At 32.7% G+C, this 18,828-nt stretch overlaps 2 protein-coding genes across 2 annotated transcripts; both read left to right on the top strand.

The window, feature by feature from the left end:
- The first annotated feature begins 5,403 nt into the window (after positions 1 to 5,403).
- Positions 5,404 to 6,339, top strand: LOC124104609 (olfactory receptor 4K1). Its single transcript, XM_046461636.1, has one exon. It carries the CDS (start codon positions 5,404 to 5,406, stop codon positions 6,337 to 6,339), a length of 936 nt encoding a protein of 311 aa, XP_046317592.1.
- A 1,978-nt stretch (positions 6,340 to 8,317) lies between these two features.
- LOC124104745 (olfactory receptor 4K15-like) lies at positions 8,318 to 18,535 on the top strand. The gene is made up of 2 exons (XM_046461837.1): positions 8,318 to 8,342; positions 17,562 to 18,535. The coding sequence occupies exons 1-2, from the start codon at positions 8,318 to 8,320 to the stop codon at positions 18,533 to 18,535; spliced, it is 999 nt and encodes a 332-aa protein (XP_046317793.1).
- Positions 18,536 to 18,828: the final 293 nt, after the last annotated feature.

Raw genomic sequence — 18,828 nt, 5'->3', positions numbered from 1 at the left:
TCCACCTTTTTGTGATAAGGAAGCTTGACCTGGTAAACCTATCCACTTTGCCAGGTTCATGAAAACATGCTGGATGTATATCACAGTAGGAAGGGGCTTCTTTTTTCTGTCCCAGTGGATGCTGCTTTTTTCCTGGTTCCCATACTGCATATGCTAGTGGCTTATGTTCATGGCATTTGCCCTCCAGCAAATTTGTTGCCAGCCTCAGCCTTAAATTTCCTGCTCCACATTTTTGTCCAAATAATCTGTAGAGCAACTCTGGTCCATGGCCACTCAGAGAACCTCAGGGGACTACATCCACCACCTCTCCAAACTGTTGTAAAACTCACCTTTGGGAAGCACATCCCCTGCCAAGTTTATTTCTTCCAATAGCTTTAGGTATTCTTTAGAGTTCTTTTACCATGTCTTGGTAGCTAAGAACCTATTACCAGCTAAAAATTCTTTATATTGAGTGTTCTTTGTTCAAATTACCATTTTTGGTCCTATCTCCTGATTGAACAAATACAGATAACTTTTAAGCATTTTGAGATATTGAAAAACCAGGAGCATCTAAAAATATCTCATGAAATACAACAAATATAATAATGAAAACTTTGTTGGCTGGATGTAGACATGACAGTGTTTCATTTACATAACACCAAAGTGGAAGTTATCTATGGCACACTTCAAAAATAGAAGAAAATAAAGCATTTATGAAGTGGATACTATATTTGTTCAACTCAATATTTAAAATTTCTTTGCTCCAAGCTGGCATGAAAACTGACATAAAATGAAGTTGAAATGACTATTGAGATATTTTGGAAGAGGAACAGAAGCTTTTTCATGGAGAAGAAATGAAAGCATATTCAAATACTTGAAGAACAATCATGCTGAACTAGAAATAGCTTTGCTTTGTGAACCACGGGTGGTAGAACTGTTCAATATATTGACCTCTCTTGTGACGTGTGAGCTCCTTGTGGTTGGAAGAACATACCTTGAGGCTACGTGATCATCTGTAACATTGTGTGACTGCTTATTGACAGAAAATTTGTGGTTGAAAAATTTCTGAGAGTCAGTTAAAATCAGGTAAACTTTTTCTTTTATGTATGTATGTGGGTATGTTTCCACAACTTCCTAAAAGAAACTTTTCCATTCCTGGAAAAATCAGTTGCAAAACTTAATTGCTCCCATTGCAGGGTGACCCAGATCTCTAAAGGGTGATTTCTTACTTCCCCAGTGAAATCAATTTCCTGGAATGAGGACACAAGGCTTTATATTGCATTGTGGTAGGATATGGTAATTATATGGCCCAGGGCTGGAGGAGCAAAGCCCTTTCAACCTTAGGGCAGGCCCTAAGAGGCTTGCTGCTGCAATTCTCAGTGCAAGTTAAAATGCATGAGTCAAGATTTTAGTATGAGTATTTTCAGTATGAAGACCCATGGCAGAAAGTGAAAAGCTTTCAAATAAACTGGGGAAACCATATTTGGAAAAAAAAAATAAAGAAGAAGTGAAAGAAACCATTAAAGTGTAAGTGCTGCACATACATTATGAACATATTATGGGACTAGACAAATAATAGATAAACTCTCTTCCAGATGCAAATCAGCAGCTAGAAGATAACAAAGGAAAAACTATTGTTGTCTCAGGCAAACTGGAAACTCCATTCGGAAGGGGCAAGTTCTCAGTCTCCACCTGTCTGTATGACTCTCCTACTGTGCCGGTTTTGTGTTGTGTTGATAGGAACAGGATCAGAATCTGATTTCAGAGGTAGGTAGTATGTTATGGCCATTATGTATTCCTTCTCGGCCCCTTTTAATTCTTTCTATTCAGAAAACATTTAGCTATTAGTTTATACGTATTTGCTTACAAATACTTATCAACTCTCAAAATTTGCCTTTAATGTAAAAAAGGAATAGCTACACAGAGCAGAGTAAGGATCTATAGCGTATGCATTATTGCCTTTGCTTCTAGTCTTGTAGTAAATCAAGTGTTTTAAGTTAAAATAAGGAGAAGAAAAATTTTGCATACTTATGGTTTCTGAGCTCTTTTGATACCTCTTAGAAGTGGATACTAATGTAACATCAATTTTTGTCTACCTAACTTAGTCTTGAACCAAGAATGGGGAAATTCTCTTATAATGTTGTCTGGGATCTGAAAACACTTCTATATCTGAGGTACAGCATCAATGAGAAAGTGAATGACTCATTAATGGAGAAATTTCTAGGTGCACTTTGAATAATCTAAGGAATTTTCAGTGACTTTCATAAACTTTGTTTCTAAAACATAACTGCCTCTGCACTTAGAATTTTAGAGATGAAATGGCTTTAGAACTATTATCTATTTTCTACCTAATCTCAGTAACAGCTAGTAAGTGGCAAATGTATTCTTTTTTTTTGGGGGGGGGGGCGGTACTGGGGATTAAACTCAGGGGCACTCAACCACTGAGCCACATCCCCAGACCTATTTTGTATTTTATTTAGAGAGAAAGTGTCACTGAGTTGCTTATTGCCTTAATTTGCGGAGACTGACTTTGAACTTGGGATCCTCCTGCCTCAGCCTCCTGAGCCACTGGGATAACAGGTGTGTGTAGTTGTGCCTGGCCAAGTGTATTCTTCTTTACTAGTGGGAAACTATCTTAATTATTACAAGAATATAAAATATAATATTGCACCTCATCTATTCTACTTGAATTAAGAAATTATAAGAAGTTAGTGTGGAGAGGATTTTGTAGTTGTTTCTTATATTTTGAAAAATGAAGACTGACAAACATTATCATTTATTGGATTTGGAAAGATGGGATTTGTAGGAAATTTGGTTATTTTTAGAAAGTATTTCAGAGATGGTTTCTGAAAAATGTATAATCACTAACTTTAACAAATAAACATAATGCTTCATCTCTTTTTTCTTTCTTCTCTTCCTTTTGCTTGTTTCATTTTTCTTCCTCTTTCTTCCCTGTCTGTCCCCTCTCCCCTCACTCCTCTTTTTCTCTTTTTCCCTCTCTCTCCCCTCAACCTCCATATAAATGCCTGTTATGCTCCACCCTGAAATGCACAAGGGAGATTGCCACTTCACATTTTTGAAAGAAAGCTGAACAAGATAATGGAACTGTTTTTTTTTTGTTGTTGTTGTTGTTACAGGGGTTAGAAATAGATTTAATGACCACTGTTTTGTCATGTAAGATTTAGCTTCATTTCTTCAAAAGTTTCTCTCAGTCTACCATAGAAGTCCTTATTCTGAGTATGCAACTTACTGATTGTGAAAAATAAGAATATTTGTTAGTCTAATCTTGTCTGTTTCTTAGTATCTTCAACTGTAAAATATATGTGAATGGCAGCTACTTTGCTATGTTAATATGAAGATTAAATGTGCAAATAAGTACAGTATGCTTAAGTGAGTCCCTAAAATATAGACAGTGTTATTGAAATTATTTTTGTTATCACTGTTATTATACAGAACACATTTCTAAAAATTCCTGAAATAGAAGTGTGTACAAAATATTGTATGATTCATTTAAATGTTAAATCCTATCACAAAATAAAAAAATCTTATCTGGACTATCTTTTTCTGAAATTACGATCATTTATCATTATTATTACAAAGCATAATAATGTATCAGTAGTAGTAGTTTCAAAATATATCTGCATATTCTGTAACAAGAATAATGCTTTGCTTATCACCTGGTTCTGAGCTCTCATGTGAAATTGCAATGTTATCCTAATACATTATTAAAATATTTAACAAGGTTTACAGAGTGGATTAGATGTTATAAACATTTCCTTTGTGGTATCAAAAACTACCTTTTTAAATTGACAATACTGACTCTTCTGAAACTTTTGTTAGTCTTAGAAATGGGAAAATTATTTCCTTTTCAGTCTTTTATGCCTCCTTCTTTCCCATAATAAAGACAATTGTTAGATATTCCAGCATTGACCCAAATTTTCTATAAGGAGGTAAGAATCACATTTTCTCATGATGGAAGTTTGTGCATAGGTCAGTTCTTGCCTCATAAGTCTATTTGTATACTTATGTAACCTAAGTTTATAAATTATTCATAAAACTTGATATTATAACCAAAAGCAAGATGGAAGCCCCTGAAAGGGTAGGATTTAGTGTTTCAACATTAAAAGTAATTAAGGTTAAAATTTCATAATGAAGGTTCATAAATAGTTCAAACATTTTTAAAATTGGCTTTTTTCTGTTGACAGATACAATTTTTGCTTTTAAAAAATTGAATATTTATTATTTTAGTTATAGCTAAGAAATTTGGTCCCAGAAAACCACTGAAGAATATGAAATGCAGAGCTTTGATCAGTATATGGACAAATAAATATCAACTGTTTACTGTTGGATACAAAGAATGGAAGTCAAAATGTTTCCTGAACCACTTCAGGAAGACTGTAGGGTTTTCTTCTGGGACTGAGTTATCACATGTGTTAACCTAAACATTTAAAAAAAATGAAAAGGCAATTTACACATTACTTATATTTTCTTTTTTTTGAGAATTTATTATGTGTTCAAAATGTACTATGTAAAGTTACATGAGTCATTTTCAAAAATACTATTTCTGAAAGGCATTGTAGGTTTTGAAAAATTCAATTTTGTCAGGCATGTATGTAAAAAGGAAAGAATAAGACAAGAGACGGAAAACACATTGGTGGTCATTGGTTCATTTGTAATTAATTAGTCACTATGTGACAGAACATGAATTTTGATTAACTATTTTTAAAAAAGGACCTTGAGAAAAACTTGCTGAACATCACCATTGACTCTTTTTTTTCCCATAATATGGCACTTATCTCTATTAAATTCCTTTAAACAGTGAAACAGTGTCAAGCACTGTATTTTTCTCAATTTTAGGAACCTTAATCTAGTCCATTTGGCTTTGCATTGAATGTTAAATGGAGCCACAATTTAATTTTTTTTTACTTCATGGCATGTCCTCTCCTATAGCCAGACCATTCAGCTGATGGGTTGTCTTCCATATAAGTATTTCACACTTATAATCTTCATTCATATTATTCTTCTGTCTGAAATGCTTTCCCTTCATTTTTGACTAGCAAATTTCAAACATTCAAACTTTCAAAATTTCTAATAATTTTTATTTGAGCTAAAACTTTTCCTATCATTTAGATATCATTCATCTTACTAATATCTATGGTATTAGAGTATTACTCACATTTAGATTCTGATTTGATATTTAATTTTGTAAAATGTATATCTTCTTTTTCTTTTTCACACTCCTCCAACTTTCCATATCAATCATGAGTGTTAAATATTAGTACATTGATACTTTTGTATGTATTTCATTAAATTAAATTAATTTTAAAGTTTAACATTTATTTTGTGTAGGGACTAGGTATATTATGTCAATCAGAATGATATCTTCCTAATTTCCTTTTCTTTAGGTATCTATAGACTGGATACATGGCTCACACTAATGAATCAATAGTGTCTGAGTTTGTGCTTCTGGGACTTTCTAATTCTTGGGAACTTCAGCTTTTCTTTTTTGCCATCTTCTCTACAGTCTATGTGACATCAGTATTAGGCAATGTCATGATTATTATTGTCATTTTCTATGACTCCAACTTGAACTCTCCTATGTACTTTCTGCTCAGTAACCTTTCTTTCATTGATATCTGCCAATCAAACTTTGCCACCCCCAAGATGCTTGTGGACTTTTTCCTTGAGCGCAAGACTATCTCCTTTGAGGGGTGCATGGCCCAGATATTCCTTCTTCATAGTTTTGTTGGGAGTGAGATGATGTTGCTTGTAGCTATGGCATATGACAGATTTGTAGCCATTTGTAAGCCCCTGCACTATAATACAATTATGAACCAGAGGCTATGTATAATTTTTGTGTCTGTTTCCTGGGCAGTGGGTATTCTTCATTCTGTGAGCCATTTAGTTTTTACAGTGGACCTGCCATTCTGTGGTCCCAATGAGGTAGACAGCTTCTTTTGTGACCTTCCTCTGGTGATCAAGCTGGCTTGCATGGATACATATGGAATGGAAGTTATGACCCTGACTAACAGTGGCCTGATATCTTTGAGCTGTTTTCTGGCTTTAATTATCTCCTACACTGTCATTTTGATCACTGTCCGGCATCAGTCCTCCAGTGGGTCATCTAAGGCCCTTTCTACATTAACTGCCCACATCACAGTGGTAATTCTTTTCTTTGGACCTTGTATTTATTTCTACATATGGCCTTTTAGCAGACTTTCAGTGGATAAGTACCTTTCTGTCTTCTACACTGTTTGTACACCCTTGTTGAATCCCATCATCTACTCTCTGAGGAATGAAGATGTTAAATCAGCCATGCGGAAGTTGAGAAACCGTCATGTAAACTCCTGGAAGAACTAAGATTTCCAAGAGGGAGTCTGATCTTGAATTAGAATGAGTTTCCTGTGGATCCCAGCACCATATCAACTGTCTTTGTTAGTGTTATGAGTTACTGAGTTATAGAAATGACCTTTTGTCTTAAATGCAAGGACTACTTAAAACCAGTTTCTGGTTCTATTTAAATATCATTTTAGCTATTTTATTCATTGTGTATAATTCTCAAGTATAAATTGTCTTGAAAATATTTGCTAACATTTTTAAAATATTTTGTAAGGAATTTTGATATTCTAATATGTATTAAGTATTTATGTTACTAAACTAGTAACTTTTTTTCAATTAAACAAATATTTTTATACCTCAGAATCAAAAATAATTGGATTCCTGACATCTTTTTTCAGTGTATTTATAACATTATCACATATATTTTTATGGTAGAAAAAAATGCCCTATTTTACAATAAGAAGCTCACTTTTCTTGTACATTGACTATTTTGGTTATTTATAACCTACTTACATATTTGGTTACTTATAATATCTTTACTGCTTTATTACCATAAAATTTTTGTTTTCTTGTACATTATTTTTTATGTTTCTACTTATTATAAAACATTTTCTAGGTAGTTGTTGCCATTACCAACATGTGTGTCTCTTGTTTTTATAATAGGATAAATTGTCTACTTGTTTTTATAATAGGATAAATTGGTTATAAGGAATTCTATATTATTCACAGAATGTTGTAAACATTTGAAGTTATTTACAAATATGGCAAATGTTAAATATATAAATTCAAATAAAAATTTAACTCCATTTGTATCTAAAACATACAAATGCACAAAGTAACACTGATTATTTGCAATACAGAACCAAATCTATTCTTACATATTTCTTTAAAAATAGAAGGAAAATAAAATTGATGTGCATCTAATAATAAAGATGAAAAGCATCTATCAAGTATTGTTTGATTTCTTAGCTAACAAATTTCCTATTTATTCTTCCACTGAAATTTTCATTAAAAAAAGAATTTGGATCCTATTAAGTGCATTTTAACAATGGAAAATGGAACTGTTTATCAAAACACAGAAAGCCTGCAATTGTGATAACTCCAAACTCAATATTTTATTTATATTCTAAGTGGTTATGTGCATAGGTATTAACTCTTTATGCTAAACGTCATTGCAAGCAGAATTTTAATATAGCGACAAAGGCTTGTTGAACCATCAAACTATAACTTTGGAATTTTGGACAACTTCATTTATACAATGCCAAATATGGTAATGATCTTTTAAACTGGACTTTCTGTTGTATATTTTGTACGGTGCTGAAAATATTCTTGCATATACAATAAACATGAAAGCAGTCATAAAATTGATGGTAGTGTTTTTTTCCCCTATTTCCTGCTCATGAAAGGCATTGACTATACAAATTTATTTCACTGCTTGATTCTTTGCAGTCATATAAAAGATTAAGTAGTTAATAACTATTTCATAGGAACTACAAGAGGCAAGAAGACGTAATTGAAATAACACTAACAGAGTAGAAAACACTACACAAATAGTTGTAGTACTCTTACTTTTGAACAAGTAGTTCTGTAGACGTCTAAACGGGTAATCAATTCTGTGCAGAAAGGATTTTGCCATTTCTGCTATCAACTGAACTACATTCATGATGCATGTACACACTCCCTCTGACTGTTTTCCCTTCCATTGTATTAAAATGTATAGCTTTAAAGTTAGAATTTTGCAGTGTTCATTTATTAGCATCAATTTGGATTTCAATATTTGTGCAGTACATTGGTTTCTAGGACTGCCATAACAAACTTCCACAAAATGGGTGGCTTAAAACAACAGAAACTTATTATCCTATAATTCTGGAAGCTGGAAGTATAATTGCACGGTGTTAGCAGAGTTGTTTTTTTCTGGAGTTCTGAGGTAAAAAATAGTCCTGTTATAGTCTTATGATTTTATGTTTCACCTTGACTGGGTTGAAAGTTGCCCATCGAGATGGCTAAACATTACATTTGTGCCTGTGAGGGTGTCTCCAGAAGAGATTACCTGTGAGTCAGTAGACAGAATGAGGAAGATCTGTCCTCACCAATGTAGGAAGATATCCAGGTAGCGTAAAAAGACCAATGAAGGGAAAATTCTCTCTCCATGAGCTGGGACCTCTATCTTCTCCTGTTCTTGACATCAGTGCTCTTTATTCTTGTGCCTTCTGGATCTGGGGACACATACATTGTTTACCTGCTACTTTTGTACTCTTCATTTTTTAAATAAAATCTGTATTCCTTGCACGCTTCATAATATGAAGTTCATATGCATTTATATATAAAATATATTTAAAATATAGAAAAAAGGGAGGAGAAAAAAATGTATCATTATAAGGACCTCACCATATTATATGACAGAATATAAAATATTACATAAAATAATATTGCATGTTCAATAATATAATGTCATAATGAAATATGTAATAATGTACTAATCATTGTATATTATGTATTACAATGGTTTTAAAATATAACATACTATTATATAATACGTATATATGTACCCAATATATATTACCATTTATTAATATATACTATTATATATTATTAATGTAATATTTTAATAATATATATATGATTATTTAGTAATCATATTATATGATATAAATGTAATCTGCTAGTAATAATGGCATAATATATAATATATAATCAATAATCATATTAATGACATAATACAGATTATGATTTTATAGATTATTATTTCATATATTATAGACTACACCATTTTGTATTTTTTAATAATATAATGATTATTATGTATAACATATTAATATATAATACAAATATAAAAATGATTATTTATACTATTATGTGTAGAGTATTAAAAGTTAAAGTTGTACTTTGCAAACCATAGGACAACTACTAAACATACGAGCTAATAAAAACCAAAGATAACTAAAAACTCAAGATTAGAATTTAAATACTTATTTAACAAAGACTCAGTCCACAGGAGAAACAAAAAACAAATGAGACAAATAAAACATGAAGATCAAGAAGGTAGATAGACTGAATATCCCAGATAGATTGAATATCCTATTAAGTGGCAATGGTAAATACACCAGTTAAAACAGAGATTAATTGACTGGCTAAAAGAACATTGCTCAGCTATATATTGTCAACTAGTAATCCACTTTAAATATATATATCTTGATAGCATATAAATAAAAGGATGTAAAAATAAATTTTATGCATTAATCTTGTACTACTTCAGAAAAAAAACTGGATCCAAATAAATTTATCATAAATTCTTTATTCCTAATTGGAAATAACACACTATGGATAATATGACAAAATGAATAAATGTTGATGAGGAAATTGTAAACAAAGATACTTATTGACCTTAAAAATAATTATAGATTCATGAAGATACAGGTTTAGTATCAAAATGATATTTATTCTTCCATTTAGAATAATAAGGCTTATGATAGGCCTATGGTTCTGGAAAAAAAAAGACAAACAAGATGTCATAAGCACCTATTGAAAGACATGGGATTATTATGGAAGCAAGAGGGAAAGCATGGGTTTTGTTTCCCCATAGTTAAGGACCTTGGCGTGGTGAGCTGGCAGCCTGTGCTTTTCTCTTTGGGGCATTTGTTGATTGTTTCCATGGCAGATCTGGGCTCTGCATGGCAAATTTTCTCAGACACCAAACTAAGGAGATTTGATGGTTTCTTGGAAATACAGAGTTAACATTTAGAACTCATGAGACTTCAGGGACAGAATTTTTTTCGGGATTTGCCAGTGTGAGAGGCCATGTGAATACATAAACTCTCCTTAAAAAGATATGGAAGCCTGTACTCTACACGAGGGGAGAAAACCAGGGTACATGTACTCTTGCCAAAATGAAAATTAACTTATATATAGCAAGTTGGATTGTAGCTTTTGGCTGCTCTACTTGTTGGCAGAGGAAAAGGAGAACCTTTTCAGATAAAGACTAGCCTTATTTGAAGGCTGATATAAAATATCTACAAATAGCCTTCATTAATATTACTATGAAAATATGTCCCGTGATTGAGACTGAGACAAGGATACACTGTTACCTCCATTCCTATTCAGTGTGCTGAAGATTCTAGGGGATTTCGTGAGGCAAAAATAGAAATAGAATATATAAAACTAGATAATATTAGAAAGTACAATGTGTGTGTGTATATATATATATATATATATATATATATATATAATATTGTAAACTATTAAAATTAGTGCATTTAACAATGTTAATAATGACTATTTTTTCCTAAATTGATCAATAGACAATGCAATCTCAATCAAAATCCTCATACTACCTTAAGCAAATTGTTATTAACACCTACATAAAAATGCAAAAAGACAGACTATACAAGGAAATCTTGAAGGAAAATATATATTATCATTTTTTCAAGATTTCTAATGTTAAGATTAAATATTAAGATTTTTTGGTATTGGTTAAGAAAATAGAAATATGCTAATGGAACTTACTAGAGATTCTGGCAACAAAAAGCACACAGAGTCACCAGATTTTTGCAAAGAAGGGATAAAATTATGGTGTGTGATCAACTTCATTTCTACATTAAATTAACAATTTGGTTCTAACTGCATGCAATTCATTAAATTAATTTAAAATAATATTTACTTTATGTAAGTTGGAAAAAATAAAGCTCTTGGAAGATATTGGAGAATGTTTTCACAGACTTTGTATAGGCAATGGTTTCTTAAATGTGATACCAATTACTTCAAACTTGAAAGAAAATATGTGCCATCAAGGAAATGCAAGTCAGAACCACAGAGATGACACAGTATTCTAGTTACAATGGTTACTATAAACATAAAAATAATAAATGTTGGTGATCATGTGGAAAAAAAGAATTCTTATTCACTTTTGGTGGGAATGTAAATTAGTACTCTATAGAGAAAAATATAGAGGTTCTTCCAAAAACTAATATAGAGATGCCATATAATGCAGTTATTTCACTGCTGGCATCTATCCAAAGGAAATGAAATCAGCATACAAAAGTGATACCTGCACACCCATGCTGATTGAGGCACTGTTCACAATAACTAAGATATGAAATCAGGCAGGTCCCCATCAATAGATGAATGAATAAAGAAAATCTGGCATATATTTACAATTGAGTATTATTCAGTCATGAAGAAGAATTAAATCATGTCTCCTGCTGGGAAATGGATGGAACTGGAGAACATGATATAAAGTGAAAAAGGCAATATCACGTTTTCTCTCACATGTGAAATCAAGCGGGAAAAAGACAGTAAAAAAGTAGAAGGGGACTATTAAGAAAGAATAAGGGGGCTAAGAGTCTGGGAGAGGGAAGGTAAGAGAGGATAATAGGAAGGGAGTAAATAATCAAAGTACTTTGTATGTATGCATGTAAATGTCACAATGGAAACCATTAAAAAAATAAACACCAAAACCCTCTGTGTGTAATGAACATCTCATCACGTTCCTGAAAAATCAGAAAGGGAGCATGTGAGGAGCCAGAGGAAAAAGTATTCAGGTAGAGAAAAGAGGAGGATAAACTCCCCGAAGTGCACAGCAGTGGTTTCCAGGAAAGAAAAGCTGGAATTCAGTGAGAGCAGAGCAAATGAATGCAATGAAAATGGCAAGTTTCAGGAGGAGACTGGAGTATGGGGCCGTGTTCATCACTATTGAGCTGTTGGACTTGTTCTGATTTATTTCATTTTGAAGATTATTAGATGCATCAATTGGACAGAAAGTCAGTGGCAGAAGATTGAGATAATTAGAGATGATTAGAAGGCCTTTGAAATATATAAGGAGAAAGATCCCAATGGTTTAGACAATACAATGAAAGGATTTGATGAATTAGGAATTTTTGCAGGAATTAAAATGCTTTAATTTCATTTTTTTCTCATTGAGGACCTTTTCTAGTTTCTATTACTTCATATTATCTTGCATCAAAAATACATATAATTTATGTAATTGTTAACCCCATATCACTGCAAGACAATTAACAGCAGGTTTGGGTGGAAGGATTGATGTTCCTGGCTGAAATCTCTAGGTCAACAGAAAACCATTGTCTGGAACAGGGCCTACTAAGGAGGACTAGGTTTGGAAAATAAGAATTAGGATGTCTGGAAACATTTCACAGAAGATTCAGGAAGAAAGTTGGTCTGGAACCTGGACAGGCCTTGCTCCTCTATGAGGTTCATCCAGTTTCCTGAGCACTCACTTTCGCTGTGTCTCAGCTTTGTATTTTCCATGTACTACTCTTCTCTGCAGAGCTCTGAAGTCCTTATACAGCTCTGATAATGTATCTTTCCACAATTTCCAGAGGTAGGCTATGCCTATATCTGAGTTGTCTACCTCCTTAGGGCAAACAAAACTTTCTTTCTGATTCTGTTGTATAGTGAGCAATGACAATTAAAATATTGTAGTTTTAGAGGTAGAATACTGTGATGTATGGAGTTTGAAAACTATTATCATATATGCCTCCATGAAAGAAAAAAAAATAAGTAAAGGAATAGAGAAAATAAAATTCTTGTTTTTTTTTAAAAGTCTACTGCCATATTTATACTTCTGATTAGGTTCCTTTAGTCTCTAGACATGTGGGCTGATAGTGAAGGAGGGAGGCAGATTGTTAAATGAGGTAAACATAGAGGATGTACACTTCTGGGCCACTACATTTCTCCCTTGTGATATATGTCTTCTCTTGCAATTATAGGTGAACAGTTTCAAAATTCTCATCCTCTTGTTTTTGGAAAAAACAACCCAAATGATGTTAATAACTCCCATAGCAAGATGACTTAACTTCACAAAGAAAGTTCTTTAATTGTCTGTTGTAATCCATGGGATTGGTTGTCTGAGATTTTGGGGTGTGTGGCATAGTATTTAAATACTTGTTTATGGGTATTTATGTTTGTGACTCATGTAAGAAAAATGGGTTTCGGAAGCTTTTCCTGCTTATTGTTACCCTGGGGCATATCTAAAAACTGGTATGTAGCATGTAATCACATTGAAAGACAAAATACAGTTGTTACCATTCAGAGAGTTAAAAGGGGTTCTGGGCTGAAGTTATTACTAGAGTCAAAATAACCTTGGTTCTTAGCATGTAAACTTGGACTTTGTATATGAGATTATGAAATCTGAAACAAAATATCAAACTATGTTTAATTATTGTTTATGTTAACCAAAATGATGCATTGAGGTAGGTAGATAAGGGGAAAGTGTTGATATATGGTGCAGAAAAAATAGAGATGATGGTAGAGAATAGAATGGGATAAAATAGCAGGCCCAGGTAAACTTCCTAGGATACAAGTTCACAGTCAAGAAGTTTTTAGTTAACAATACATAGTGGTGAAATATATGATTAGTTGATTATGCAAACCCCCTTTGACTAGCAGTGTGCCCTGTGACACTAACTATGCTGCTAAGATATGGCTTCTTCTACTGAAAAGTTAAGCTGATAATAATACCTTCTGTATAGGATTGTAAGATAAATAAGATAATACATGAAGTGTTTAGCACAGTGCTTTGAATGTAGTTGACTAACAAAATACTGGCAGTTATAATTCCAATTAGCAGAGGCTCGTTTCTTCCAACATTTAATAAATATAGAATGCTTTAATTTGACTTTTTCTCATTGAGGACATTTTCTAGCTTCTATTACTTTGTATTATCTTGCATTAAAAATACACATAATTTATGTAATTGTTAACCCCATATCACTGCAAGACAATTAACTTATACCTGAAGGCTTCTATCTACTTTCATTTAACAACAAGAAAAAAATTTCCTCCTATAAATATGGTTATATTTATGACCAAAATGTCTTTGCTTTCTTCTATGTCTTGCATTGACTCTTTTCATGTCTGACATACATCGCTATCACCAAGACCTTTCAATCATTGCATTTGTCCATCTGAGCTGAACAACGTAGAATTTGGCGCAAAGGAGAAGCTTACACAATTAGATTACTTTCTTTCCGCTGACTTGAATACTTTTCATTGAACCTCCTCATTAGCCAAGCTAATTTTTGAGTCCAGAAAGTATTGTATTTGAATGTCATAATTCTTTAAATGGAAGGCTGGTGGTTTCACATTCAGTTTGTATCTAGCTTACATAGAGACCTGCAACTACTTTCTGAAGTCAGAGACCAAAGGAAGATTATCCTAAGTTACTCTGATGTCTAAGACAGGACACTAACTCTGCACTTGAAATCTGAAGTACATTTGATAATGAAGCATCAAAGGAGGTCCTCCTTTCTTTCATGGTGATAGCCATTTGGAATATAATTCGGACTTCAATTTACTACACTTTCTTTTTGTCTTTTTCAGTTTAAAGAATTCTAATGACAGGAGGTAACAACAGGTGAATACAGAGAGAACTGTGAAGAGCCCCACCAGGCCTCTCTTCAGCATCTACTTCTCTTTTTTCTCAGATTTGCTTTCTGTTGTTTCAATAAATTATAGATTTATTAAAGAAAAATAATTTCATCATAATATTACATTTTAATATTTTTAAAAAATCTCATAGATCATTAATATTCTCCAAATTGGATGTTTTCCCACTCAGATTAGCTTTGCATGTTTGAAAATAATACTTTATTATGTAATTTTCAACTAGAGTATTATATGAACATAACTAGTATTTATCATTGTACAGTTTACACAGTTCTTTCAAATGCATGTTTTCACAAACAAGAAAATAAAATTGCAGAGAAATGTGGTGAATTTCATGAGGTTATGAATCCCATCTGTTTCAATCATCATTATATCTCTGTTATATCTCATACTGATGACCTGGTGCTTAAGTATGCAGATGTCAATAATTAGAATGAATGAACAAACATGATCACAAAGAGTAAATGAAGCTAAATAAGATCTTCCTTTTTGGGAGAGTGGGATACTGTGAATTGAACCCAGGAGAGCTTCACCACTGAGCTACAACTTCTGTCCTTATTTAATTTTATTTTGAGACAGGGTCTCATGAAGTTGCTGAGACTCTTCTTGGAAATTGTGACCTTCCCAACTAAACTTCCCCAGTGCCTGAGATTACAGGTGTGTGCAACCATGCTTGGCAGACTCAGATCTTCTCATCTGAATATATAACGGCATCTTGTGGAAATTTTCAAAGTCTTTCCATGTTGGATGATAATGAAAATGTGAATAACAAACATAATTATTGCTTACTATGAAAAAAAATACATTTGGAGTGGTTTTAGAGAAATTCTTCCTACACTTGTAGAACTAATGGAAGTCAATTAAATTATAATAATTGTAGACAAAGTAGAATAGTTTTATATCAGAAAATTTTGGTTTAATACATATGTTATTTTGCCAATTATTATTAGGTATTACATACACAAAACTTCAGTACAGGGAAATATTTTAGAGGGTACAATTGATACTATAATACCAAAATCTTAATTGATTTTTATAATTTTCATGGTCTCAATATTTGAATGAACTAATAATCTATACCAACTAACTCTCAAGTATGACTCTAAACTTTGACAGGTAGCTCTTTCCCACTTCTGACATCTAGTCATAAAATTTAATTTCAAAAGACATTTCCTGGATAACAGATTGTTTCAATTTTATTTTAAATGGTAAGAATAACATTATGCATTTATATGAAAATATAAAATTGTTTTCAAATTGTATATATTGATACATACATATATATGTACATATCTATGTGTTTGTGTGTGGTGGGGGTGGGGGTATACAAAATTTGGAAAGCAATCTTATACCTACATTTCATTCTTAAAAACTGGCAGTCTAGATTTTAGGGTGCTTTTTCATTTCAAAACTAAATTTATAGCTTCTTAAAATTATAAACATATTTAAACCTATGAGGGAGAATATTTTTCAAAAAGCTCAATTTTTCCATTCAGTTTATAGTAAGGTTAAAAGTTAAATTTCCACTTAATTCATTTATAATAGTCTTCCAAAATACTGCCAATTTCACATAGATGAATTATTGAACATGCTTTCTTCTCTGTTTGTCTGCAGTAGATTTCTTCAAGGCTCATATCACATTGTCCTTGGTCTGAAGTGTGACATCTTAATGAGGTGTTTTCTGACAATCTGGGTATAGTCCATATTCATTTGTTCTCCTTGATTGTTTCCTTAGTGCTTATCATTAATTGATATAATACTATTTTACTTATTTATTTTTAATGTTCTCTGCCAGTGCTATTATTAAAATATAAGCTATATAAAGATGTGATAGTTTTCTATTTCATTTTTTGCCCTTGCTTTGTCTTAGAGTTTTTAAGAGTGCATGGTTCAGAGGAGAGAATCTATATTTATTTGTTGAATAAATTAATTACATCAGTGATACTATTCAATAAGTTTGGGGAAGCAATTTTGTTATTGAAATAACATTATATATAGATTACCTCATAAAATCATTAGCAAAGTAACTTAAATTAAATTTAATTAGCAAATATGTCATGCTCACTAAAATTGCATTTAGTCCTATTTTTGAGGAGCAGATGTCTGATCAATTAAAGAATATTAAATTCAACTTAGACAAAATGTAAATCATTTTGAGAATCAAAAAGATATGACTGTGATACTAAAGCAACCATTTTTGATTAAAAATAATGTATACTAAATTGTCTAACTCACTATTGTAAACTTCAAAATATTTTAACACAGAAAGGTGAATGTTGTCTCTCACACCAATTTAGCTTGTTAAAAATTAAAATTTCTTCCTGATCTTATTACTGCAGATGCTCAAATACATGGCTACATTCGATTCTTTTCTCGGATAACATTTACTGAAGTAACTGGGATGACTTCCATCTCCTTATACTTAGCCTAGATTTTCTCTTTCTCCAAGACTTTATAGAAGGCACTAGACTTATTTTCAACTATTCAAAATCTGAATGTGTAAGTAAAGTAAGTGTGACTTTCAAAGTGGTGTTGAGAATTTTGTATATTTTTACAAAAACATAATTAGAATACATTTGCAAATCCTGGTATATCTCAACTTCCCTACTTCCCCATAGACTTATTTGTTAGATAATTCTGGCTACCTGTCTATCATTCCAATCCATAATGAAAAAAATAAAGAATAATTCATATAAAATATCAATTTCTAACAATAATGTGAATACACAGTGTCTTTTAGCCTCACAATATTATTTTTATATTTATTAGAATCAAATCTTCTATTTCTCTTGATAAGTAGCAAGAGGCTTATCCTTATTAATTATTGTTTTCTTTTCTTCTAGATAACTCCAACAACCCAGACTTAGTTAATGGATGGAGCAATAAGTCAGTGGTTACTGAATTCATTTTGTTGGGCCTGTCCAGCTCTCAGGAACTCCAACTTGTCCTTTTTATAGTCTTCTCTGTGTTTTATGGGGCTGCAGTGTTGGGAAACATCCTTATCATCCTCACAGTAATTACAGACTCTCGCTTACATTCTCCAATGTACTTTCTTCTCAGCAATCTCTCCTTCATTGATGTGTGTCAGGCTACATTTGCTACTCCCAAGATGATTGCAGACTTCCTCAGTGAACGTAAGACCATCACTTTCCAGGGATGCATGTCACAAATATTTTTCTTGCATGTTTTTGGGGGCAGTGAAATGGTGCTTCTTGTTGCCATGGCTTATGATAGATATATTGCTATATGCAGACCTCTGCACTACCTGGCCATCATGAGCCGAAGGGTCTGCACTGTTCTGGTGGGAGTCTCTTGGGCCATTGGCATCCTGCACTCAGCCAGTCACCTGGCATTCACAGTTGATCTTCCCTTCTGTGGACCCAATAAGGTAGACAATTTTTTCTGTGACCGTCCCCTAGTGATTAAACTTGCCTGCTTAGACACCTATGTTTTGGAGATCCTCGTACTCACCAACAGTGGTCTGCTCTCACTTATCTGTTTCCTCCTTTTACTCATTTCTTACACTGTCATTCTTGCTACTGTTCATCACCAAGCCTCTGGTGGGATGTCCAAGGCACTTTCCACCCTGTCAGCCCACATTACTGTTGTGGTTCTGTTCTTTGGTCCATTAATCTTTATCTATATCTGGCCCTTTGAAAGCTTTCCAATTGATAAATTTATCTCTGTCTTTTTTACTGTCTTCACTCCTTTCCTTAATCCCATGATTTACACTCTGAGGAATAAAGATGTTAAGGAAGCCATGAAGAAGCTAAGGAGCCGAATATTGGTTCCAAGTGGGTTTTCTAGACAACTGTGAGAAAGGATCACAAATCCCTACTTCTTGGTTTTATACTCAGTACATATGATTGTTACTATTGTTTCTATAACAAGTAGACTTTAATTGTTTTGGAGCCTGAATCAAGTGTCTAAAAGTTGGTAAGGGCAGTGCAGAATCTCACATTATGCTACTAGTTCCTATATTCTATGTTATGGGTTAGGTATGAGGTATCCCCCAAAAGCTCAGGTGTGAAACAATACAAGGAAGTTTACAGGTGAAATGATTGGGTTTTGAGAGCCTTAACCTAATCAGTACATAAATACACTGATATG

The sequence above is a fragment of the Marmota monax genome, unplaced genomic scaffold, assembly GCF_021218885.2.
Source record: "Marmota monax isolate L192 unplaced genomic scaffold, Marmota_monax_Labrador192_F-V1.1 WCK01_AAM20220418_F8-fsc00001, whole genome shotgun sequence".
NCBI lineage: Eukaryota > Metazoa > Chordata > Mammalia > Rodentia > Sciuridae > Marmota > Marmota monax.
The sequence above is the reverse complement of the archived record's forward strand: the minus strand, read 5'-3'. Positions and strand labels throughout refer to the sequence as shown.